Source organism: Apostichopus japonicus, chromosome 22 (genome assembly GCF_037975245.1).
Source record: "Apostichopus japonicus isolate 1M-3 chromosome 22, ASM3797524v1, whole genome shotgun sequence".
NCBI classification, from domain to species: domain Eukaryota; kingdom Metazoa; phylum Echinodermata; class Holothuroidea; order Aspidochirotida; family Stichopodidae; genus Apostichopus; species Apostichopus japonicus.
This window is the reverse complement of record NC_092582.1, coordinates 6,189,973-6,217,144: the sequence shown is the minus strand read 5'-3', so window position 1 is coordinate 6,217,144 and position 27,172 is coordinate 6,189,973. Positions and strand designations below refer to the sequence as shown.

Genomic DNA, 27,172 nt, shown 5'->3' with positions numbered 1-27,172 from the left:
CACCTTGGAACTGGGAGTTATTGCATTAAATGTGTGAAAATTAACTTTGACCTCATATAACTTCGCACACGAAGGTCACACGGGGGTCAACCAATTGACATTTATGATCAGAAGGTACCTTTAACATCTGAAAATAGCATCGAAACTGTAAAAATCCACAAAACACGAAAAGGTCACCAGAGGTCAAATTGAGGTCAAGGGTCACCCAGATGCGGGTCCACAATTGGATTACATTGAAGCAACTCCCAACCCTAAAGGACAATTTGTTCTCAAGTTATCGCAAAAATACTAGTTTTTTATCATTAATTGACCTTTGGTGACCTCGCATCACATGACCGTTAAGTTTGAAAAAATTCCCCTATACCATTTGCAACTTGTCTCAAAATATCAACTGTGTAACACATTGGCACTGGGAGTTATTACACTAAATGTCTGAAAATTAACTTTGACCTCATATAACTTAACATACAAAGGTCACCTTGGGTCAACTTATTGACATTTTTGATTGATAAGACCTAAATAGAGCATCAAACTATACAAATTGAAACATTGTTTTCTTTGCCCATTTTCTACCCCCAAAATACTAGTTTTTTAACATTAATTGACCTTTGGTGACCTCGGATCACATGACCGTTAAGTTTGAAAATATTCCCCTATACCATTTGCAACTTGTCCAAAAATATCAACCATGTCACACCTTGGAACTGGGAGTTGTTGCATTAAATGTCTGAAAATTAACTTTGACCTCGTATAACTTCGCACACGAAGGTCACACGGGTGTCAACCAATTGACATTTTTGATCGGAAGGTACCTTTGATATCCAAATCTAGCATCAAAACCAAACATTTTCTTTTTTGCTCGTTTCCTCCCAAAATAAGCACATTTTTTCTAATGTGACCTTTGACCTTTTGACCTTGGTTTCAGATGTAGTTTAAGCTCCTGATTCCAAAAAACAAAACGACAAGTCTGTACAACAATCCTAACTCCGACCGAAAAACTTTGACCCAATATAACTTCGCACATAAAGGTCACACGGGGTCAACCTATTGACATTTATGACCAGAAGGTACCTTTGACATCTGAAAATAGCATCAAAACTGTAAAAATCCCCAAAAACATGTAAAGGTCACCAGAGGTCAAATTGAGGTCAAGGGTCACCCAGATGCGGGTCGACAATTGGATGACATTAAAGCAATTCCCAACCCTAACGGACATTTTGTTCTCAAGTTATCGCATAAATACTAGTTTTTTATCATTAATTGACCTTTGTTGACCTTCGATCACATTACCGTTATGTTTGGAAATGATCCCTTACCCCATTCACAACTACTCCCAAAATATCAACCATGTCGGACTCTGTCAATGGGAGTTATTGCTGTTTTTAATATATTGGTTTTTGGCATCTAACTGACCTTTGGTGACCTTTGCGAGCACCAAAAACAATAGGGATCTTCCTCTCACTATGGGCTATCCACCCAACAAGTTTGATCATGATACATCATTTCCTTATTGAGATATCGTGTACACAAGCCAAGCGTCACATACACACACACACACACACACACACACACCAAGTTGAATGCATAGGTTCCTTGCTTTGCAAAAAGCAAGGAACCAAAAATGAGGCAATGGTTATACAGACCATCACCTGCTGTTTTTCAAAGAATAAGAGATTGCAAGATTCCCCTGGGGCTTATAACCTCAATCACTCCAAAGTGCAAATTCCCTCTCTGAATAATCCTTTGTCTCAAATAAAATATAAAACTGAAATGCCTTCTCGGCTCTTCCACTGTTGATAACCTCAGTGAGCACAGAGACTCTACAAGACCCTCACTGAATTAAGAGGTCCTTTTGAGTCCTATTGGGTGTAAAGACTGGCAGCAAAGACGATATCTCGTTTGATGAGTTGAGAAGCTTCCTCCATCTTCATCTGAAGTATGGGATCACCAACGATCCGAGAGGCATTCCTGACGTCCTTGATTATTTCGTCCAACCTTTGTATCGTTTTCACGATGATCCCCTCTGAGACATCCGTCAAGTTTGTTATCTCACAAAATGGCTGACAAAGTAATATGAAAAATGGATCTTTAGACGGCTAATAATATTGCAGGCGTATATTGCATGCTACAATGCTGGGTTACTGCACCTGCAGGCTGCCTCACGATGCAACTGTATGCTATCTCACACTGCAATATTTATGGTATGCTACTCACATTGTATGCTAATCACATTGTAACTTGTATTGTATGCTACTCACATTGTAACTTGTATTGTCTGCTTGCTACTCACATTTTAACTTGTATTGTAAGCTATTCACAACGTCACTTGTATTGTATTCTACTCACATTGTAACTTGTATTGTATGCTATTCACATCGTAACTTGTATTGTATGCTATTCACATTGTAACTTGTATGTTATGCTACTCACATTGTAACTTGTATTGTATGCTATTCACATCGTAACTTGTATTGTATGCTACTCACATTATAACTTGTATCTTATGCCACCACATATTGTGAAATTGCTGCAAGAAGTAATTTGCAGAAAAAATTAAGAAACATGTAAAGATCTTATCATCTTAATAAATTATTAGCCACTTTTCAAAAATCCAAATCCATTTTTGAACTGGGAGATGTCTTTTCCATTCAGAACAAAAGTCAAAGTTTAAGTATTTTAACTCACCATTCCCTTGGCCCACTGGTACACCACTTCTGTCAGACCAAACCTATACTGCTCCACAAATTCACTAGGTGGAATCTTCACCTGACAGTTGTATTGGATTTCTCCAATTTCCTGAGCTATGGCCTTAATTTTCTCAACACCCTGAAAAATCATAAAAAATTTTCAAAATGCATTGAAGGTTGCTCTGATGTTCAATCGTGAGTATAATATATTGAACTTTGACCTGTAACCAAAACAATAAGTTTCACGACTCCAATTGGTGTATATCACAATTCTGAACATAAACTTATATAGCTAGAAGCTGCACAGTGACAAAGGCTCAGTCAGCTTTGTGATTTATCACCGTTAAATTCTTGATAAATATAAGCACTTTATTCCTGATGTAGTGTGATAGACATAAGAAGACAATCTCCAAGTGCTAGAAGTTTCTGGGAGTTACAAAAGCCTATGTTGAAGTTCTATTTAGGAAATGATATTTTATATGGCTTTTAATTGTGGTAGTAGACTTTACTTTACTGCAAGAAAAATCCCATTAAATTAAATATATTTGCACTTCAAATTCCATAAATGTCTGTAATTTCTCTTCACTATAGCCAACATAGTGTTTATTGTTTTTGTTTTTTGCAGAAAGATGGCCTTCAGTGCTGAAGCATCAAAACTGGGATCTAAAATGTCACTTGATTAGAATATTTGCCTTCTTTTTGTTTTAAAGACTCTGATTAATGTCATACAGTGAAACCCTGGACTATAAAAACATTTAGGCCCAGAGGTTTTCCAACTAAGAAAAAGAAAACGTTGGGATAGTCGTGTCTCTTAGAAGGTAGTTATTGCAGTGCGTGTTCGCGCTACAATATTGGCATTAATAGCCAAGTGAACTATACCTACATAACTGGACATTGAAACTTAAAGTTTAATGAAGTCTCTGTAAATATGCAATTTCAGAGGCTAGCTGCATAGCAAACTTATTCTGAGCCTGTCACAGTGCTAAGCGCCTTCACTTTGTAGGTTCCTATAATATGACTATACTCCGATCCCTGGTGTGTTGTCCACCCAAAAATAACACCATGAACAACCGAAATGTTCTTCCTAATACTGCAAGCACTCCACGCGCACTACAATAATGCACATTTGCAGACAAATACAGTTCTAGTTGTTGCAATGAACAGTACCAGGCATTTTATAACACTAATCCAGCCGAATGCTTCAACATTCAACCTTCCCTTTGTTTGTGGTTAAGTTTTGCTTTACTCATGTGCTTAAAGCTGCATAAACCCTTACAGCATGATACATGTGCAGAGTTACAAAGTTATTCACTTCGTTTATAGTTAATTATCGGATCGGGATAATCCAGGATCCAGATAATCTAGGTTTAAATATATTTATCTAGCCCGCATTAATAAACTAATCCAAAATAACCCTTTCATGTACTATCTTTATGATGCTTGAAATGTCCAATGTAATAAGAAACTTAATGTTAAATGATACAAAGATATCTGAGTTTTTGAATATTTTCAAAGGGACCTAACTCATATTCTGATCCATCTTCTAGGTAAAAAAATTAAGACCGAACAAATTACTGCTAACCTGTTTGAGCGTTTCCGTTAAATCTGGCTCGTTGCATCTCCTGTCCTGGAATACCGTACACGATAAGAGGGCAGCGATTTCTCCCGGTTCCAACGGTGACAGGACGTTCCTGAAGACCAGCTCGGTAATCACCAGCTCATGAATATTCATTTCGCAGGCAACTCTACCTTTCAACTCCAGGGTTTTCTTGTTGCTTATATGGCCTAACTCTTGTAACACCTTTATGTAATAAAAACATAGTTAAATCGATGTATAGGAATGCTCAAACGGCAAAACAAAGGACAAATCTGGCTGTAAATTGACAGCAATTCTTTCAAAGTTGTTGAATTTTGCTCAAAATATGACTGCAACAGGTTAAACTAAGGCACTGCCAATAAAAGTGATTCACTCAGACGTTGCCTACTAGTAATCAACTAACCGATTCAAGAAGATTCTAACACATCGTTGACCTAGCCATTTATATTTTTTAATTATTCTTTGACCACTGCTGTAGTACTAATCAAAATACAAGACCCTGCCCCTCCCTCACAATTGCCAAAAAGGTAAAAGTCACACAGGAGTTTTGTAAGAGTAAAATTTCTAAGATAAAAGTGAAAGTTTTACCTGTATTCTTTGATGATATTCTGGAATAAGCTGCAGACTGTCGTCACACGAGAGAAAGTTGAAGTGTTCCTGATCTTCAAACATTTTCATTTTATTACTGAAGGTAGCAAACTGTGGATTTCAATGGACCAAGAATTAGTTAATCCAACTGTCCTATTAATAACTCAGGGCACTGACTCACAAATACCAGTGGTGACGATAGGTTTACTGCTCTCTGGGTAGCAGTGTTTGAAGACAAATTTGGAAACACACACTCACTCTTACAATTTTTTTATAGTATAGGATACATTTATTATAGGCATAACTTTACTGTGAGGCTTGGACTGAACATTCTTCAATATTTCACTTATTCCCTAAAATTTTATAATTCTTCTATAATAAGGTTTATCATTGAGTATGCTTGTAAGTGTGAGCCAATTCAAGTCAAACCTTCATTCCTGCTTTAGGTATCAGTAAAACACATACTTTACATTTGGGGTAAAACTTCAGTATAAACTAGAAAATGTAACCCCAAGTTGCATCAAAGACCTGCAAAAATGGATTACATTAACGTTCTCTGAAACATGACATAAATGCAATCATCATGAAAATCTGTGAGAGAAAAAGTACTTATTTACTCCGGAATTCTGCAGAATTTAAAGCACATCTTAATTGATTCATCTACAATATAAACAATGTTTTTGGTTTAAGCTGTAAACGAAACCAATTAACAAAGAATGAAAAAACAAACAAAAAGGCCTTACATGATCATCAAACTGTGAGCAGCCGAGACAGTCATATTGGCCGATGGTCACATCTAAATTCTGCATTTCTTTGTATTGTTCAACTAATTCCATGTCTCTAATATGGAAATCTTTGACTGCATCCACCGTTTCCAAGCCTTCTGGATTAGCTTCTGTCAGACGAAGGAGTTCCTGAGTGGCAAGGACCGTGGATTGTCCAGGTGGATCTTGACTGTAAAACAAACGAAGATGGATGGATTACTAAGTCTTATTTCTTCTGGCCAATGATTTGTTTATTCAACCATGTTACCATGGTTTTAGAGAAACATTAAGCATGACCAGAAATTTGAAAAATATATGAAAAACATTCTGGTACAGTTGTTACACATGTCTTAAAAACCACCTCAACGAAAAATCCATTCGTAATGATTGGTTTTTCATCTAGATTCGTCATAAAAAGCCTTAAGTTAGTCAATCCGTTCTGGCTTTGCCAATTTTCATCCGTTTACAAACATGATACATGTCGCCTCTTTACACCCTCAAATTAGTTCCCTCACTGAGATATTTAATTGTCTAATTGAACACTTTTCAATGTCTGGGAATAGTAAGTAGAGGCAGAATCTCCAGTGTAGTATAAGTATATTTGAAAACTTTTACCATTTTTGGGCATGATTTTTTATTATTTGGGGTGGGGGGTGGGTCAAAACTGATGACTTTTAACTCTGTGGGATAAGGATAAGAAGCCAAATATTCTACCAGAGATGTCTTATGTCTTGATTTGTCTAAACTTACCTGAACCTGGGAAGTTTCCTTTTCTTATAATTGTCAATTATTGCATCTGGTTTGATGGTTACTTTGGTGTGGGTGATCCCAAGGATGTCTTCTGCTTCTAAATCCTCAATCACATGACCACACGGCCCATCTGGGTGAAAGAGAGCTTCTTTTTTGATGGGCTGGACATGAGACTCATTACTAGGTCCATTTGGTTTATCGTCACCGCTGGCATTAGAGTTCTCTTCGCAAATCACTAACGAAGTGACGACTTTCTTCTTCATCCCCGATGGGCTCTTCAGTACTACTCCGAGGGCACTGTTGTGTTTTGAATTCTTGACGATGATCACCCTGCCAGGGGCCAAGGACTTGATGGCAGTCGGATGAGTCAGCAAAATGTTCTGAAAGCAAACAAAACCAAAAATGGGTGATTTGTCATGGCTGTCATGTCTTAAAGTTAATGAAAGTTATACAACCCCCCCCCCCCAGTGTACAATTACATCCACTAGTGTGCTGCTCCTGTAATGCGTGTATAATGATCTAGTACAAGTACTGCAGTTCTTCTAAGCCAGGAGGGAGGGATGGCAAAGGGAGGGAGGGAGGGCCAAAAAAATTTACAGAGTAAATATTCATAATGCACATGTTGTTATCACTACATATGCAAGACAGCATGCTTATCTCATTCTCTTCACCCTGGAATGCAGTCTCATCCTATACTGATGTCCTTATACTGTAATCTTATTGCTTTAAGTACGTGTTAAGAAAGTGAGATTCACATGCAAGAACTGTTCATAACATTTTCTGTATATCTTTCTAAAGTCAGAACATGGTTATAGCGGTGGGGTTACACCCCACTCGTACAATCATATTAATCAGTCTAATCACTAGATGAAAAGGACATCTCCTGCCAGGTATTCATATGCAAATTAGGCGAGGCCTAGGTATAACTCAGCTATGAAGTGGAGTGCTTAATTGATTGTTGTTGAATAGTCACAGACTTTCTAAAGACCTCTACTACAACAGCAAGCCATGAAAACAAATTAATACTAAAATTTGCCACCATATGTTCAAGTGCCAATACCTTGCCACCAACAAAACCATGTGCTATAGATACTGACTTAGCCTGTGATACCTTCAACTTTATGAATTAGCCCCTGGTACCTTGGACTTCTATTGTTCAAACATTTCATAAATTAGCTGTAAATATACTCCTAAGGTTTGCCCAAAAAGCAAGTGGGAATGCTGGGGAGTTTTGTACCTGGAACTTTCGTCTTGCTTCTGTCAGGAATTTGCAGCTGGAGTAGTACTCTTTTAGGTCGATATTACAGAGATAGCAGTCGACATCCTCCATGGTCTGCAGCTCCGATGCTAGAGTTTTGGCCTTCTCTTTGTTATCTGCTTGGGCCTCTAAAGCATCAAACTCCAGAAAACTGTGACGCATCATATCCTCAACTCGAATCTCACTCACTCTTAGAACGTGGAGGATCATCGTGTACGTCAGACGGAACTGTGATGAGAGCATCGTGGGTTTGCCCTGAAGAAATATCGGACGTTAATGTAATACTGTCAGTGATCAAAGATGTTGAAAGGAACTTCAAATGAAGTTCAAATTGAAGTTCAAATGAAGTTCAAAAGAACTGGTCAATGGTCAAAATGAATGGTCAAATGACAAAATGAATTGTCAAAATGAATGGTCAAAATGAAAGTGAACTGGTCAAAATGAACTTCAAATGAAATTCAAAGGAACTTCAATGACACTTGCTCTATTGGTGATTACTGGGACTAAAACTTCATTTTACATTTAAATAGTAAAATATGAAACTAATGACGAAAAATATTAATAAAAGAGGGGTTGGTGGGAGGGTGGGAATATTGTTGTGTATTAAATGAACTACACAAGAGGTGGACGTTAAATTGATCTTGAGGGTTTGTAGTGATAATTTAATTGTACCCAATCAACACAGAAAGGATGACTTTACATACAAAATTAATTTTGATATATTTTAGACTGTTGACAAACACTGTTTCAAGTCTAGTTTGTATTTCTATACCACACTTTAGTTTGACCATAAACAGCTGAGGTTTATCAATAAAAGTGACTGGACTATGAAGTCTAACACGCAGACCATTAGATCAGTTCCTCAGATGCAACACAAAACGCAACGGGCAAAACATAGCCTCAAATGACAAGTTTATAATGTATTACCAATTAGTCAATAACAAAATTTTATTGAGTGTCATTGAAAGAAGCTCTGTTGTTTATTATATGAAGTAAAAAGAACATGTCTTATTTGAATTAAATTAGATCTTATGAAACAATGGATTAACAATTAGCATTTAGGACTGCACTGAGGAGCCCAAGTCATTATTAGTTTAGCCTTAAAAGAGCATTCCAGAGATTTGACATATTTAAAGGTGACTATCTTGAAAACAAGAATAGCTATTGTAACAATACTAACCCCCCTTTTTTTTCTTGGACTAGATAACATCAAAACCAAAAATCTGCCTAAAGTCATCTCTTAAGGACATACCTACACTCTTGGGAACATAGTGGGAATATATCAGTACATGGAGAATAAATAAATAGTTCTACATATGCATTCTCCATCATTTATGTTGCACTTATCCTGTGATACATAGGCCCCTCACTACAAAGTATACCTATTTCAGGTCTTAACATTATATTCTTTAAATAAGTCGAAGCAATGTTAAGTCAATATTAATTAGTGTTTCTCACATTTGTAAACTATGATTTGAAAGTTTTAATTTTTCTACCCCTCCCCCTGACCCCTCCCCCTGACCCCTCCACCTGGCCCCTCCACCTGGCCCCTCCCCAGCCCCTCCCATGGCTTAACCTTCCTCTTGCTGCGTAAGGTTGTGATTTTAAGGTCACTTACAAGCATCATTTTGTGAAGGTCTGACACCTCCGGGACATCTCCCTTACAGAGAATAATGACTGTCCCTGTGGTATCGAGCCCCCTTCTGCCGGCTCTCCCTGCCATCTGAATGTACTCCCCAGGGTTAAGGTGGCGTAGGGATGTACCGTCATGCTTACGAATGGAGTCATAGACCACTGTCCTGGCTGGCATGTTGACCCCCATGGCAAATGTCTCGGTAGCAAATAGAATCTGGAAGGCAAGAACAAAGCCCGAAAAATTCTCATTGGATTAAAACTGTTTTTTTATAACAAAATTAGCAAAGATTAGAATAAAAGAGTTGGCAAGAATGGTAGGTTGTTGGTGAGGGGAAAGTTTGCCATTGTTTTCTGTTTACATTCTCTGAATGATAAAACATTCTGTTTTAATGGAAAAACTTCAAAAGAAATACAACAGCATAAAAATGGAGACCTTCATAGTAATGGCTCTTTACCTAAAAGCAGGACTGACGAGAAGAGGGGGGGGGGTGAGGGGAAGGGAATAAAGCTTCAGGACTCAAGGTCAATAAGGGGGAAATATAAGGTGAAGAATAATGTATTCTTATTTTCATAATATAATAAATGAAATATGAGGACTTCAAAGGGGATAGAGGAGGGGGGGAGATGAAATACATTGTGCAGTTATCTTTTATGCCAGTTGCATCCTGAGACAGAAAGACATTGTTAATTCCACAACAGCAACAGTGAACTATATTTTGGGTTAATTTGCAGCTTTATTGCAATTCGGTTTTTAGAACCTTTTTCATTTTCTGAATATTAAGCACAACCAAGTAGTAGTGCTTGATACTACTGCTCAACATACTACCCACAATTTGGTAGCTGACACCTCCCATCTTTCCCATTGTCCCCCGCCCCAACCCCAACCCCTCGCCTGTATCCACCTTATGTGAGTTTAGCATTTCTGAGTTCTCACCTTCACTAGCCCCTTTTGAAAGAGCATCTCAACCACTTCTTTGAGTATTGGTAGTATACCACTGTGATGTATCCCAATGCCCTTCTGTAGGAGAGTATTCATGTGACAAACCTTGGAAAAATAAGAAAAAATAAAACGTTGAAAGATCAAACACATAGATATGAGTAGTTCTTTTTTGGGTCGAGTATTTGCCTTAAATGCATTTCAATTGCAGACAGGTTGTCTTTAAAATGTACCGAATATAACTTACTGATTTGATAACATATTGAAGCTAACACAGCCACAAAACTGTGTTCTATTGCATGTAGTGATATTTTATAAGAGGGTCATCTGTGTGTCCTAGTACCTTGAAAATAACAAGTGCTACACATAACATTTTCATACACAAAAACACATGGTCAGACCACATAAGCATACTCTAGTCAATCCTTTGATAAAATTAAAAATAATTCAAGGAATGTTAAAGCAGTTATTCCATGTGGAAACCATGGGTAATGGCTTAGCTAGATGGTAAGTGATAGTGTTACCTGAGGGAGCTGTTTATCTGTGCCTTTCAACCTTGCAACACATTTCTTGAAGAATATGTGTACTTTGTTCTTTTCTTCGGAGGTGGTGAGGTCGAGACTGAGTAGAGAGTAGGCGTTATCGTCACATCTCTTCTTCGAGAAAGTAAAACAGACCACGGGCAGCTGTTCTTTCTTCTCCAGCATGTGAACCACTGAGAGATAAACATTTCTGTCCTAAGAAAGAAAGAAAGAATAAAAAATATGTGGGAGTCCTTGACCTTTTAGTAAAAATACTTGAAGAAAGCAAAACTAACAAAAAAATAACCAAGACACTATTTTTGTATTAAGAGATCTTTAGACCCTCAAGACAGTCAGTTTACATTGTCTGTATGATAAATATGATCGAATCATCTTCATATTCATATCTGGTCACCTAGGCTGGGTATACAGAACTTTCGCATCAGATACACCTAGGACACTTGCATAATAAAGCTGGTCCAAATATTGCCATCAACAGTAAGAGACACTTACTTACCCAGCATTCACAGGATTCTTCCAATGAAGAAATCTACAAAACCCCTTGAGAGGAACATGGACATATGAACCAATTTAGTGACATATTAGCAAAACATAGATATGAATATGCAAACTAATTAACTGGTCCATGTCATAAAGCACCAACATAGTCTTTAATTTGCCATCTGATGTAAGCACTTTTATTAATACAGGACTCACCGTCTTAGTGTTGCCATCTCTGAATCCCTTGGCACCATACCCACTAGCCTTGGTCTCTCTCTGTTTCTTAGCATCCATTGCCAGATTGTATCTGTAAACAAGGTCAATAACATCTTAATTTATAATGTCTACATTGATGTTACTTGGACGTAACTTAAAAAGAAACTCATTTCATTTGTTACTTACAGCATTGAAGTTATTGGACATAAACAAAAACAATTTGATGGCTACTGATAGTATTGAAGCTACCTGATGAATGCAAAATAAGAATAATAAAAAATAATTATAATAAATTACATTTATGTAGCGCTTAATACAGCGTTTCAAAGCCCTTTACAAAGTAGAAAAGAGACAAAGGAAACCAAGGTAAAAAAGAAACTAGAAATCAAACAGAAATGTTTTAAGCTGTCTCTTGAAAATTCAAAGGGAGGGAGAGTCACAAACGTGAAATGGCAGTTCGTTCCAAAGTGAAGGCGCAGCGACAGAAAAGGCACAATCGCCATAATGAGTGCGGGTACATGGACCAGGAGTTAATTGCAAATGCGCATGAAAGGAAGAGCAAAGCATAACTGTTGACCAATGCAGAGGAGTAAGAAGGTCAGTGATACATTGAGGGGCAAGCCCGTTGATGGCTTTGTAGGTGTGAAAAGGAATCTTTATTGCTAACGTAAGCATTTAAGCAGCTGGACTCATTTTGCTCGATTGCATCTGTGAGCCTTGAATAAATGATCTGCAGAAATGTGATATGTTTTTCATACAAACTGGTTTACATTACTCAATATCAAATTTAATTTTTGCTGAGCTTTGATGCACACCTAAGGAGATTACCAAACATATTTAAAGATAACTGCACATCAATTTGGTGTTCTTATATTTAGATGGAGGAATATGAATGGGTGAGGGCAAGGGGAAGGGGTGGGAGGCATGGGGTGAGTGAGTCTTACCCTTTTGTAATGAAGTTCTTTTGGCTATCAATTATCATAAAGAGTTCTTTACTGGTTTTCGTACTGTTCCCGGTGTAGAGAAAATGTTCTAAAGGCACGGGGCGTTTCAGAGTACTTATCACATAAATCTTCTTCTTTTTAATCCTCCTGTAAATAAATTTGAATATAAGTAAAAAAATAAACAATTATCTTAACAGTAGCAATGATAAATTCTGCATTCTCCTTCCCCAATGAAGGCAAATTTTACCAAATTGCTGAATAAAAAAAAAAGGCATTAACATACCAGAGATTATTTTTACTTTTCTTTTTATGAATCATAGTGTACACTTCCCCAAATTTGCTACCTTAAAGAAAGAAAGTATGGAATCCAAACTGTATATGAACAATAAAAAATTTGAACAATAGAATGATAAAACAAAGCTTAATTTAGAAATGTTCGACAAAGAAGCCATCAAGTAACACGTATGTGTTACATCTCTGTGAACCGGTTATGCGATTGACTCGGTCAAATTACGGATGACCGAGTCAATCAAGTTTACTTTTTCATCAGGTTGTAATCTTTGCGGGCCTGTCTCAGTACTCACGGCAAAATGGAAGGAAACAATCATGGAAACTCTATATGCAAAGTAAATGTAATCAGCAGAGTTGTATTCTGTTCAGAGGAGAAGTTGAATAAATTGTTACTTGGCTGTGAAAAATGAAAAAACTAAGTTGACTAACCTATTATATCACCAAAAACTAGAGCACCAATGGTGCAGAAGCTCATACCTTTTCGAGCTTAAAAATGTAGGGCCAACAAAACCAATTTTGGGCCCGTGAGGGATACCCCCCCCCCTCCATTAGCAGAATCCTGGCCACACCACTTGCTATAATTCCTATTTTCCCCTTTAAATCCTATTTTACCCACTCTCTCAAACAATACCACTGACCTACCCTATTAAACTTTCTCCCCTCTACCTTAGCAGACATAACAAGCACTCCCTACATGGCATAACTTCACAAGCTGCCTACATACCTCAGGCTCAAAGACTTCTAAGAATCGGCAAGTGCTGATTGGCTATAGGGCTCTCATGCTTACAGTTCAACAGTTAATAACAACTCCCAGTTCTGCTTTAATTCCACTAACAGCCTCTGCAGAGCTTAACCACAAATGTAAACAAACACTGCAGACACTGGGAGACAAATTAAAGGAGCTTTGGCAAAAAGTGAAGGCTCAGATTTTTTTAACCAATGGGGATTAATTGTAATTAATTAACTTTTGACCAAAAATTTTTAGGCATCACCTTATTCATACACAATCCAACAATCATCAGTTCAACTTTGAATATGATCCATCAAAATCTTGAGAAGATTGAGATATTTGAAAATATTACAAAGAATGACCCCCGATGACCCCCTAAATGACCTTTTACCTCAATTTTCCGAACACCCCTCGTAACTCTCATCCCGAGGAACATTGTGACCAAGTTTCATTATAATTGGCCATACACTGTACGAACAGGAGCAATTTGAAAATATAGGGCCGCGGCCCGGGCCACAAAAGACCCCTAGTTGATCTTTGATCTCAAATTCATGAACACCCTGAAGGTAAAACTACCATAGTACTATCGTGACAAACCCTCAACATTGTACCATGGAATCTGTAGGAGAAGAAGCATTTTGCGTATTTCCACAAAATGGCCCATTACGGCCCACAGGTGACCTTTGACCCCAAATTTTGGATCATCTCTGATGGACCTATACCTAATGGTCCTTGTGTCCAAGTTTCATGAAATTCCATCAAACACTGTGCGAGTGGGAGCGGTTTTACCAATTGTTGACGGATAGAGTGATAGAATGATAGAGTGATAGACGCCGCACTGTAACAATAGCTCACACCAGCATGCTGGTATGAGCTAAAAAATTATGTTGTACATATATATATATATATATATATATATATGTATGTATATATATATATATATATATATATATATATATATATATATATATATATATATATATATATATATATATATATATATATATATATATATATATATATATATATATATATATATATATATGTATATATGTGTGTATGACAATGTGAATAAGCTTAACTTACCCAACCCACTCAGCAAACTGCATGGTGTTTGGAACCGTTGCACTCAACAGTATTACACTTACGTGATCAGGGAGCAAAATTAGCACTTCTTCCCAGACAACACCTCTCTATTGCAAAAACAGGAGAAACAGTTTTATATTTTAACCATTCATAATACTTGGCTTTTATGGGAAAGGAAAGAGAACTATATCCCCAATTCTCCCGCCCCATACCAATCAAAAATAAAATTCTTAAAATGTGAAGTGTTTTACAAAGAAATTTGGGATTAAGCAGTTTAGGCCATGGACTTGACTCCATATCATTATGATGAGTCCTTGTGCGAGTCATTTAATGTAAATTGCGTCTCTTCACTCGGGTACATTAAATATGGGGACCTGTGGATAACTTGTAACGTGTGTGTGCAATAGACCACGGGCGCATCCTATTGGACCCCCCGTGGAGGCATAAATGTTGAGCAATAAAGTATCCTAGAAGTGACTGTTGCAATTGCCTGCACTCGGTATGCGTGGATATGACAGGTCACCAGTGATGCTGTAAAGTTGTGTGAATAAGGCGAAATAATTGATATAATTTCAAGTTTTATTTCAAACATGATTTTGCAGTTCATAATAATTCAATGAGTGACAGAAGTGAGTGACCTACCGATGCATCATTTATGTAGTGAACTTCATCAAATATAACCCATTCTAAATCACGAACAAGGTCGGCTCCGTTGTAAAGAATTGATCTGTAAGAGGGCAAAGAAAGAAAGAGGGAAAATCAGTGTAGAAGGTAACCATGGTGTGGACTATTTGAAATTGCCAAATCTTTTAAACAAAATCCCCCAAGCCCCTCCCCCCCCCTCCTCTCCATCCCAGCTAACATTTCAATTTAGATTTCCAGTGCACTTCTATTCCTTGCAAGTAAAACAATTACCAACTAGGCTACAAACACTGATCTAACATTCTGACGTTTGAAACCTTGAAATTAATTCACTGTTAATATAACTCACCGTAATATTTCCGTTGTCATGATAAGGCAGGCTGCATCTGGATTGATCTGTACATCTCCTGTTAAGAGACCGACGTTTTCAAACGTCGTCTTGAAGTCACGAAACTTTTGATTGGACAGGGCTTTGATTGGAGAAGTATACACAACCCTAAAAATATGAAAATCAAAACAGACATGTGTCAGGTACAAGAGAATGCACAAAATAATTACATCAGTAACAAATATTTACATTCCTTTCACTGTAAAGGTGAAAATATTGGTTGAGAGGAAAGCAAAATGTTTACAAATATTCCAGTTTAATGGCATTACACAACAATTTTGGGCCTGTAAAATTACCATTAGTCGTCTATGCTGCACTTTAACAGCTACTGTTTCAAATCCAAGTTTGAATAATAAATATTTAAATAAAAAAAAAGCCCATTTATAATTGAATTTGTTAATCACAACTTTCTCATGAAGGTTATACTAAAAGGTTGACCTTACTTAACATAATTTGGAAAATTTAACTTCGTTTCACATATTATCCACATTTTAAAATCATCATCTTTTCCCTATAAATTCTCTTCACCGCAATTCTTTATCTCAGAATATATAAATGCAGACGCATCAGCAAACTTAAAAAGTGATAGCACTTCTTTTTCAAACAGATTTCCCATCTGATCATGTTTTGGTACAATCTTAACAAGTGGACCTCCTCCGACTGACCTGGTCATATTTCTTAGGGCGAGGGCTATGGCATATTCAGCTACTACCGTCTTTCCTGCTGAGGTGTGAGCGGCCACAAACACACTGTCATGATCTTCCAGCCTCAAGATAGCTTGCTTCTGGAAAGTATCGAGCTCAAAAGGCCACTGCAGAAACAGAAGATGCAATTCAAAGACAGCTGAACCAACAAAAACAAGTCTGTCATTTCTTGTGTAAGTGATAAGTGGTGATGTTTCTACACGATAAAAATGATGTTAACTATTTTGATTCTTATCCGAGAATCTTTATCCAATATTTATACCAAATTTCATGTACAAGTTAAGGTAGGGCCTAGGTAAATCTGCTGTGAAAAAGTTTTCCAAGCTGGGTCTTTGCTTAACGGTTAATCAATTGCTATGGCAATTATTTACTTAAAAAGACAAAGGGGCATCATCTAAGACTATTTCCAAAGACAGATGCTATTCTGCCTTGCAGTATTGTGACTTTAATCCGCAAACAAGAGTTATATTTCAGATGCAATAATTAATTGAATGGAGTAAATCAATTGAATGGAGTATTTATTATGGTAAGTTGAACCTTTATTCCTGTATTCTATGCTTATTGATACCAAGGATTCTCAATGAAAAATGCATGTAACTTCATCCAAGCCTGCATTGTAGCCTAATGTTGGTCGACTACAGGAAAGCAAACAACTTTGCCACTGATATTTTTCCTATATTTAAAAGTTGATCAGTGCTAGCTCCAAATTTCAGCATGCTTTCATACTAAAACGTACGCAAAACTACATTCCGAGAGGTCTTCATTCTCTTTATAGTTGTTAACAGGTATTTGAGAAGTGTTCAGGGAGGCAATTAAAGGGATATTCCAGTGGCTGATGTTGACATAAATACTGATAATATTCTGCATCTCAAGGTTAACACCACATTCTCATAGTATCTTGTATGACGAAGATAAAGATATAGCAGATTTGGTGATATCTTTCTGGCAACTGCAAAGTGAATTATGTCATCACAACAATTCAGCTGAAAATATGATTTGGTGTCTTTTTCTTTGTAATATTGAATTCACTTGTTCACAGAGGAAAATAATATTTTTGACAAGATTGTTGCATTTCAATGTATTGCTAAATAGAGAGAATGTTGACAACTATGAAAACATATCCCAATGTATTCAGGTTTCAAGGATAAATCAACAAGACAACAAGTCAACAAACTTGTTGACAAATCAACAAGAAGATCATAATAGGACAGTAATGCTTTTGAATAACAATTGCCATTATGACATCACAGACCACCACCTACTGTGGTCTCCTCCAGTTAAGAATCAAGGGTTTATCCAATCAAAATAAGTAACATCCAATCACCGTACTTGGAGTTAGAGACAAGATATCGAGATCGGGTAGTCAGTATCAGTATTCAACTATATCAGAGAGAAATATTGTTCTTTTTCATATATCAGTGTCACAGAAAATCCCTTTCAATGTCTCAATATCTGTGTAAATGCTTTGAGAACGGCAGTGAAATGCCTGTAAAAGTTTCAACGTCAGTGACCATTCCTTAAATTTCTAGCATACATGGTGGCGATAGTAGAGTCACCTGTACTGGTGCATCCCGATGACATTCTCACCTGATATGCCATACTGGGTATCTTTTTATGAAAGTCGTTGACTGGTACCGACACATTGATCTCCACTGCCCACTTTTCCTTCCTCTCTGATGTTAACCCCTTCGATGGTGTCTCGGATATTGATAATACCTCAGATTCGTTAGCCTGAAGCAAAACACATGCAACACGTGAGAAGTTTTGCCAGAATTACGAATATTGTACTTTTACATCATAATAATGGATTGAAGTGTTTTTTTGTTTTTTTTAATATTCTTTTTCCAAAAAGATAATCCAAAGTAATTCACTTTGCAAATTCAAATTAAGATACTAAACCAATGAGACTTACTAACACAATAGGGCATTTGTCTACACATTGTGAACAGAAACAAATAGTTGTCTTGCAAAAATACAATACATGATACCGAAATATTCTAGAAGCTGTGTAAACTAAACAAATTTTCATGACATGAAAATTAATCAATTTAATAACTACTATAAAATGACTTGTTTGTTTTACATACTAGAGATGGTATCTCTTCTAGGTTGGTATCATCACCTTCTTTAACTTCATTCTGAAAAAGGAAAAAAATATCAAAAATGAAGAAATAAGTTGAACCATGTAAAGAATGAGCACAAATTGTTTTTTTTATATTTTCTTATATATTATTTTGGCATAATTGAAACCTAAACTAGAAAATCTGTTTCTGATACTGCAATTATATAAGTAGAATGAAATGAAAGAAACATATTTCAGACAATCTGCATATAAATTCTTAATGATTTACACTTTTGATATCACAGCTGAGCCCAAGTGGAATACAGAATATGGTCATTCTTTTATTGTATGGTCAACATTTGCATAATTCTTTGAAGCTGAAAGAACCCTGCATCTTGGCTCATAAGCAAATAACAAACAAATAATAAACTCATACTTAACAACATAGTTTGGTATCCACAATTGTTAATACCACATCTACAAGGAATTTTGTTTTCCAAATATCTATTCATTAAGCCAAAACATAACACATTACAGAGTGACAAAGGTTCTTTCTTGTTGTAACGCATCAAGTTTCAAACACCAGTATAAATTGACCTCTGCAGGTTGCATATTAATGCATACATTCTTTGTGAAATTGTTTCATCAAGAATACAAACATCACAGAAATATTTCAAATGAATGAGTAAGTTTTAAACAATGGTAGTGACCTCTTGATCTTCTCCGGTAACATCCTCATCTAGCTCCTCATCCAGGAAGTCGATATCATCTTGCCCACTAAGGAGATCAGCTAAGTTGATCACATTGGAATTCTCCTGACCGTCTGATACCTGAGAATGATCCCATTTAAAAGGCAGGGGAACTCCCTCATCTTCAAATGTCATTCCGCAATCTAAGCCGGGGGGTATTTTCAATAAATCTGCACAAAAAAAAACGCAAGATACATGTCACTGCTAATTGAAGAAGGAATGGCGGTATAGGTGTACCGAAGTAACCAAAGGTTTCGCACAGAATTTATGGATTGTTGAATCAGAATTCAGAAGTATCATTTATGAAAGTCAATTTATTTAAAATATATTCCAATCAAGGATATATAATGACTGACAGTAGTATAAATAATGTATAATAAAAAAAATATTCTCCCTAAACTTCATATTATGTGAATTTGTTGTTGTGTGGAAAACTTTTATAAATAAAATCATAATAACAATTCAAATGATATTTTCTCTGCAGTATCAGAGCCAGATGAATGAACCATACCACTTTAATCTAATCAAATCTTAATTCAAGACAAAATTTTATTAGCCTCTTTATCCTGTCACACCAACTAAAGTCCTATTTACCACAAGCAGCTCCTATTTCAAGTGGAATTATTTCCAACACTTATAAGTGACCACTGAACAATCCACGGCGGGCGAGAAATTTTGGCTGAAGGAAGGCCCTCCGAGATTGCAAAGATATGGCAGCCACGCAAAGATACAGGTTGGCTGATAGATTGACAAAGTATTCATTTATCTGGTTTCCAATACCAAAATACTAGTTTCAATGGCTGCATCATTGCTAAACAGAATCTTCGTATTTTTACAAAATAAATATATGAAATCTTAAACAACACAAAAGGATATTGTATACCCTACATTTGTTTCCCATCTGATTATTTTAACCAGTAGGGCTCACCTGTTTCTAAGTTCAGTGCACTTGACATTTCTTTACTGTCATTTTCATCAGGTTCCACTGTATCAAAGCCCCCTGGCTGAAATGGATAGTTAGTTAAGCTACCCCTGACAGATTCAGTTGGAGGCCCTGGCTGCCTGGCTAGAGAAAAGGAGTTTTTTGAGGTACTGCCAGAATTCTCTAGCTGAACCTGATTAGAGAAGAAGGTGATAAATTACATCTTAGGAATACACCTTCTGCATAACTTTTGGAAAGACATAAAATTAACATTTAAAAAAATATAAGACATCTGGTTTATGGTTGTAATTGGTCATTTTCTTTTTCATGCAGTAAGTTGCATAAAATTGCCACAACAACTTTTTGCTAAAACTCATCCATTGTGATAAAATTCACACATTGAGAACAATGAATTTAAACAATTAAATGTTTCTGTCATAAAACTCCCCATTGCCTCACCCCTCCCCCCTCTCCCCTCCCCCCTAACACCATACACATACAACTTCATCCATGGGTATTGATCAAAATATATCATTAGATACAATTTCAAAGCCACAGAATGTACTTGAAAGTCTGAGAGTTTTAAACTGAATTCTCTTTTGAACTGAATTCTCTTTTAAACTTGAAATGAATCTGAAGTCTTTTGAGACTAGCAACTTAAGATTATTAGTCCGTACCATAAAACTGTTTGACATGAAGCTGCTGCATCTACCAGCTTGTAAGCAGTCACAGATTATATGTTTACCAAAAATGTCCACAAAATTGTCTGACAGTCCTCACCTCTTTAAAATCTATCAGTTCACCCGTTGTTAGATGCCGTTCCACCTGAAGTGTCATATCCACTGCTAAAGAAGGCATGTGAAAGAGGGACTCTGGGTTTGGCTTCCGAGGCCACCATCTACAAAAAACACAAAAAAGACGCAGGTAGGTTAAATATTATCCAGTGATTTTTGTTTGTTTGTACATTTTATATTTATATATATTTTTAATTATTTTTTATCAGTTTCGAACATTCCATAAGAATTAACAATGCAGTTCATTTGCTTGACTACAGTTATCAAGTGCCATCTCAAATAACACTAAGAAAGTCCAAACGTTGGAATGATTTCATTTTTTGTTGTTGCTGTATGTGATAAATAGTACAATCTTATATGAAGAAAGTTTCTTGGTGACAAAAATGTTGCAATATTATGGCTTCATGATTTCAAAGGGTCCAAAATAGAGTGAAAAATTGTATGTAAGAAAGGAAAGTGGTCATACTGTATGTCACATAGCAATTTTCATTATGACAATGTTTCACTGTTCATCAATTTCAATAAAAGACCACCCTTTCTCTATCAATTTGATGATACCTTTGAGCTTTCTGCAAGTCATGGATTGGTAGACTCTCGAGATCTGTTAAGAGTGCTTCAACACTTTGAGAAATGTCTGGCAAGATTGGTGGAAGTCCATTGGGTAACTGCAAAATACAAGAGTGGTTCACAGAACTAAACAAAACAATACCACATTCTAATTAAAGCAGTTCTCAGCTGGTTGAATAACTGAATCATAATCCAATTCTAACCTGATTCATTCACACTACACTAAGGCAGCATTCCATGAAAACCTTGTTTGTATGTCTTTTCCCACAATGGTACATACTGTATTAAGTGGGAACTAACCTTATCAGTTAAATGCCAACTACATACTTCAGGAACTATTTGTATGCAAAGTAAGGTAACTGGTTAACTTTATTATACACATGGGAATATCTGTTATTTAACTGCTTTGTCTATTGTAAGTGGTAATTGGTATTAAAAGTTGCAGACTTTCTTGTTCTGAAACTCTGCTTGTGCCACTGCTCACAAAGTTCTTACACGCTGTCACTACCAAAGTTTCTATTATTTTCTTCATAATTATGTTTAGTATTTGGGTTTCGACCAGTCAGAAACAACACTGTACCCTCAAATATGTTACGAGGTTATAAACAAAATAGATGGAAAAAAGTGTGCAAACTAAAATAGTTGATGGTTAAATCAAACAAACAGACAGCAAAACAATTTCTATGGAAACTCTTTGTCAACATAAAAAAACTAAAGAGATGAACCTGCTTGTTCATAAACCACATAAAAAGGTGCATGTTTACATCTGTAATGCATTGTAAAGCTATCATTTGAGGTCACAAGAGCACTATACTTCCTCCATTGAGTCATCTGAGGCACTGACCTTATGGTATGTGTGTTACACTATATAGTCAATGCACTTAAATTGATGAACCTCAGGTGTTTAAAGAGTCATTTTTCAAAAAGTAAAAGGACATGGACTGATAAGTGATAGTAGTGGTTTTTAGTGGTGCACAACATATATCAAAATTTATTTTTGTGCTTGAAGTCATCTTTTGTAGAAACTTCTGAAGATTCTGCCAGGATCAAAACACAATGCCAATTTATTTTGTTCACATATAAAATTAGTGTTGCTACGATAATCGTTTTCAATATCGGTATCGGCCGATATTTGCAATATCGGCAGCATATCGGTATCGGTAAAATTTTGCCTAATTGCCGATAACAGCAAACCGATATTGAACTTTTCTTTTTAACAGCAGAGCTACTTCTTTATACTTGCAATGATCTGTTAATCTGCCCAAGACGATCCATTTCTTTAGCGTCAGTTAAACTCAGATTCATTTTCGATTAATATCCATGGAGACCTGACCCTCCGTAACCTCTAAAAACATGTCTACGGCGCGCGAATATAACCAATGACCTTCGTGAACCTTGGCCTACACACAGCATTAGTGCAGCATATATACACTGTACTAACCATTCATTTTCTCAAAGGCCTCCGTGAAAACCTTGAACATGATATTTAACCGCACAGTTCAGCAAAGTTGGAAAACCTTGTTCAATTTCCCGCAAACACAAAATACTGACTTTTTTTATTTAAATTGTCACGAAACTGATCAATTTTAAAACGACAAGTTAGATTACCTATATAATGTTATAAAATGAAAAGAGATTTAATCTGTCTTTCAATCTTTAAAAAGTGCAACTTACAAAACTTCCGATATTATGAAACAAACAACGTTCAGCAAAGCCCTGTTTCTAGACTGCCTAACAATGAATAGCGTGCACTATGCGTACAATTTTACAACTGCAGCGTTTAACCCTATACCCAACTACCACGGTGCCTGTGCTGTTAATTTTCCCAGGTACCTTCCCAATCACTGTGAGCTCATCCCCCTGTGTAACACCTGTTTATTAACATTTTTTGGCACGTTGCCAAGGAACTTATTAGTTACGTGAGATCTGTAACCGCCGAGGTGGTTAGGCTACTTGTTATACACTTAACTATGGTAGGATATTATTTTTTCCGTATTTTTGGAAATTCTAGAAAATACTTTCTTTTCCCCCCGCTTAACAACAGATGTGGTCTTACGGTATATTCATAAATGGATGCACTAGAGCCTTGTTTACATGACATTAGTTGCATTTAGTACGATATGCCAGTTTTGCGTGAATTTTTCGAAAGTGTTTTGCTCGCTCTTTCGTAATATTTGAAAATGTGTACCACCTTACTTTCCGTACACAATTGGTCATTTCTCTACTGATTTTCAGTTTTTTTTTCCTCTATACGGTCAAGTGAATAAGTTGTACATTGAGTATTAACTCAATAAATTATAACTTTTACATTGTGATCGACAGTTCGTAACCTAATTAAGATGCAATTTTGCAAGCATACGTTAACACTGTAAGCAACTTGTAAGTCTTTACGATGTTAAGGCTCACATTTACTGCGTCCATTTTATTTTGTCTGTTAAAAAATATCGGTATCGTATCGGTATCGGACCGATATTGGGATGAAAATATCGGATATCGGCCAAAACCGATATTGGTGATATCGGCGCAACACTATATAAAATAACATGTTTCCTTCACAAACCAACGAGTACCTGAAAGAACTGTGCAAATAATTGTTAGTTCCATTTCATGTGATTAAACTACATTACTTACTGTTGAAATCAATGGAGGTTGAGAGGATTTGGGGACAGATACTATTTCAGCAAGGTTTGACGTTCCTTTCTGAATGATATCAAAATCCACTCCATCATTTTCAGGCTGCTGAACCTCTGTTGGAAATAAACAACACAATGAAAATTGCACACTGGATAATTAATGTAAATAGTAAGAATAGAGCTTTACAAGATGAAATATTTTCATACCGATCTCACAGAAAACTGTGAAAATGTGCTTATCTTCCTAGCATATTCTGATTAAAAGCTGGGTAACTTAAAGAAACCTGTATCATCCCATTTTTTGTATGATCATGCTACATGTGTAGAACGGGCAAAATTTGCAGCGATTCTGTAAGAACATCCCTTGGAAATGCATTTATTAGATGTGACACTGAGTGCTCTGCGGTAAATATAAAGTAGAAAGTAAGTTGGATACATGCTAAGCATAACTATATGGTTGCAAACTAGGGTATGGTACTACTCGTAGCAGTACTTAGAAGCCATAGGCCAAGTCAGTTACAACTTGTAACCTATGCTAAGAAATCTATAGAACAATACAGTAAGGATTCCTGTGCCATTTTATCATACAAAAGTGCTTTACCGCTATCAGAGTGACATTACGGAATGGCACTTTTTCTATGGCGGAAAAAGCACATTTTCTATGGTGGAATGTAACTATGGCGGAATGACACGGCCCCCTACAGTAACATAGGCCCTAATCTAACCATGCAGGCTAGGCCTATTAATTTGTGAGCTGATCAGAACTGTGTAGTTATGTAGCTGTCATGAAGGAGGAAATATTTTGGAGAAAGGCTAGGCTTAGTTTTGGACAGTACTAGTACACATCTCTGATGTAGGCTTTACTAATATTTTGCTATCCATACTCACCAGTTTCAACTTTCTCCAATTCAGATATCCTTACGTTAGACAACATCCTGACACGTACTACGTAGCCTACACCAGACTCAGTGTGTGAGGTTGTACAGACGGCCTCTTCTGCTTCTGCTTGCAGACGGCTGGGGCTACTCGGTTGAAATATTAGGCGTTTGGCCCTCTTATAACTGCAGGTATGTCAATCTGTATAGAGAAATGACAACCAAATATCTAGCCTAAAGTTAAGGACTTGACCTCCAATACACATGTTTTCTTTGCATCTCCACCATGGCCAGGGACCTTCGCAAAACTAGCCCCCATGCGACTTTGAAAGTTGATAAACATTACGGCTCGCCGTTTGTGTGTTATGTTCAAGCTTCTCTTTTCCCTTTAGGTATCGCAAATAATTGCTCCCATTGACTTACACACTAAACTCGTCACTTTCCAAGGACGGTAGAGCATAGAAGTTTTAAACTGATATGTCCTACCGACCATATGACAGCTGATAATGGCTTGGGCTATTGATTTTGCGTTAAGACGATTGGTATTTCTCAAACAGACGAATTAACCTGTTTGTTCTTAGTTTTTAATTCAACCAAAGTTGTAGTTCATTGTTATGCATCTGTGTCGATGTCACAGCGCGATGCATACATTCGATGATTAACTGTATAGAAGTGATAGAAGATAGAATGGTAATGATATATGTTCGACCGCCGTCATGTCGGAAGCCGCTTCGGGAAGGCTTTGAAAAGATGACGAACATACTATAACTATTTTGAAACAGTTTGGGCATAATAAAGACAATATGATAATGGATGATACCAAAAGTGTTGAGTGATACCCTACAGATATTGTTATAACGATAAAGCCAGTAAAACTAGAAGGGACTTAGGAACTGAAGGGCAAGTTGTCTCCACTTATGGAGACTGGATTGGTGGGGTTTTTCTCCTCCTTTGTGCCAGGATATGATATTGTAGGGTCTTCCATGAAAATAATAACAGATTTGACGGTAGAGTGGTTAAATTTAGCATACACTTTACAAAAATACAACAAGTCCAGCAGTAGACCCCAGCTTATATTCAGTGTCCAACTCAAACGTGGTCGAGGATAAAGTTTTCCATACATGCACATATAAATGTTACCGTTGTCGGAACTATAGGCATAGAAACCTGGACATTTTTCTGTTAATATGCCCACACGCTCATGTGAAATACATGGCATGTCCGGGCCGAATCCGGATCGATCGACGTATGGTAACCATGCATGAATAGTTAATGGCGGGCCGAGAATCCTTGAGTCAGTAATCATGGCTATATAACTTACTGACAGGCTATCAGACTTGAACTTAGGTTCATGGATTGGAAACTGGGGCTATCATTCTGCTCAGGCGCGGCGGAACGGAAAAAATATTGGGGGGGCTAATGTGTGGAGACTATCTAAGCGGAGCGCCACCATCAGTTGGCGCGGAGCGTACAAGAAAATTTTGGGTTATTTCAAACCCCCAGATGGCCGGAAACGGCACTTCCCGTGTGTTTTATGCTGCGAATACCTAGCCCTAAAATATGGGTCTCAAGTCTGCAATTTCTCAGATTGCACGTAAAAGTCTGTAAAAACATTGTAATTTGTATATTCGATGGTGTTTTAAGAGAGTAGCTATTATACTCGTAGTGTACTCGCAAAGACGTTTTTGAGTGTAGTAAGGGCAGTGGCAGAGCTAGGGGTATTGGTGGGGGGGGGGCAAGAATGGTCTGTAGGGGCGCTTTCGACACTATCTAAGCGGAGCGCCACCACAGGTTGGCGCGGAGCGTAGAGAAAAATTTTGAGTAAAGATACTCCCTAGATTGCAGGAAATGACCCTTTCCGGGCCTTGCTAATTTGCAGATAAACGGAGAATAAATAGGTGTCGTCGCCATTTTGTCGGAAAATTACACCAACAGAATATGACAAATGTCAATAGGTATATGAGAGCGCAATAAAATAGTCAATAATAGCGAATAAGTAAAAAGTATAGTGAAAAGCTGAAAAGGGCGCCAGCAGTCCATTTGAGTCTGTCGGGGGGGGGGGCATCCGCCCCCTGACTGTATATATGGACGCTCTGCCACTAAGTAAGGGGATGTTGGAGAACTGGCTGAAATGAGGCAAGTCATTGGCCTAAGACGAAGTTGTGTTACGCTTACTGGTACTCACACTCACTGCTTCCACTTTTCACGGGGCGTGAAGACGCGTTTGGGGTGACAGTGTGGTCTATAGCCAGGGGACGGGCCGAGGGTCCCCTAGCAATTACTAAAATTATTACACCTATATAGTATACGTGTGCATCGGACAGATCGACA

General features: G+C 37.0%; 1 protein-coding gene across 1 annotated transcript; it reads right to left on the bottom strand.

Annotated features, from left to right (window-relative positions):
• Positions 1-931: 931 nt before the first annotated feature.
• LOC139963558 (superkiller complex protein 2-like) lies at positions 932-25,179 on the bottom strand. The gene is made up of 24 exons (XM_071964414.1): positions 24,855-25,179; positions 23,965-24,080; positions 21,325-21,431; positions 20,753-20,870; positions 19,979-20,165; positions 19,012-19,220; positions 18,327-18,377; positions 17,827-17,970; positions 16,201-16,346; positions 15,497-15,643; positions 15,148-15,232; positions 14,506-14,612; positions 12,399-12,545; positions 11,455-11,545; positions 10,741-10,953; positions 10,214-10,324; positions 9,263-9,493; positions 7,624-7,899; positions 6,387-6,766; positions 5,616-5,826; positions 4,873-4,983; positions 4,270-4,488; positions 2,686-2,826; positions 932-2,060 (listed from the first exon to the last, which is right to left on the bottom strand). The coding sequence occupies exons 1-24, from the start codon at positions 24,898-24,900 to the stop codon at positions 1,860-1,862; spliced, it is 3,795 nt and encodes a 1,264-aa protein (XP_071820515.1). The 5' UTR covers positions 24,901-25,179; the 3' UTR covers positions 932-1,859.
• Positions 25,180-27,172: the final 1,993 nt, after the last annotated feature.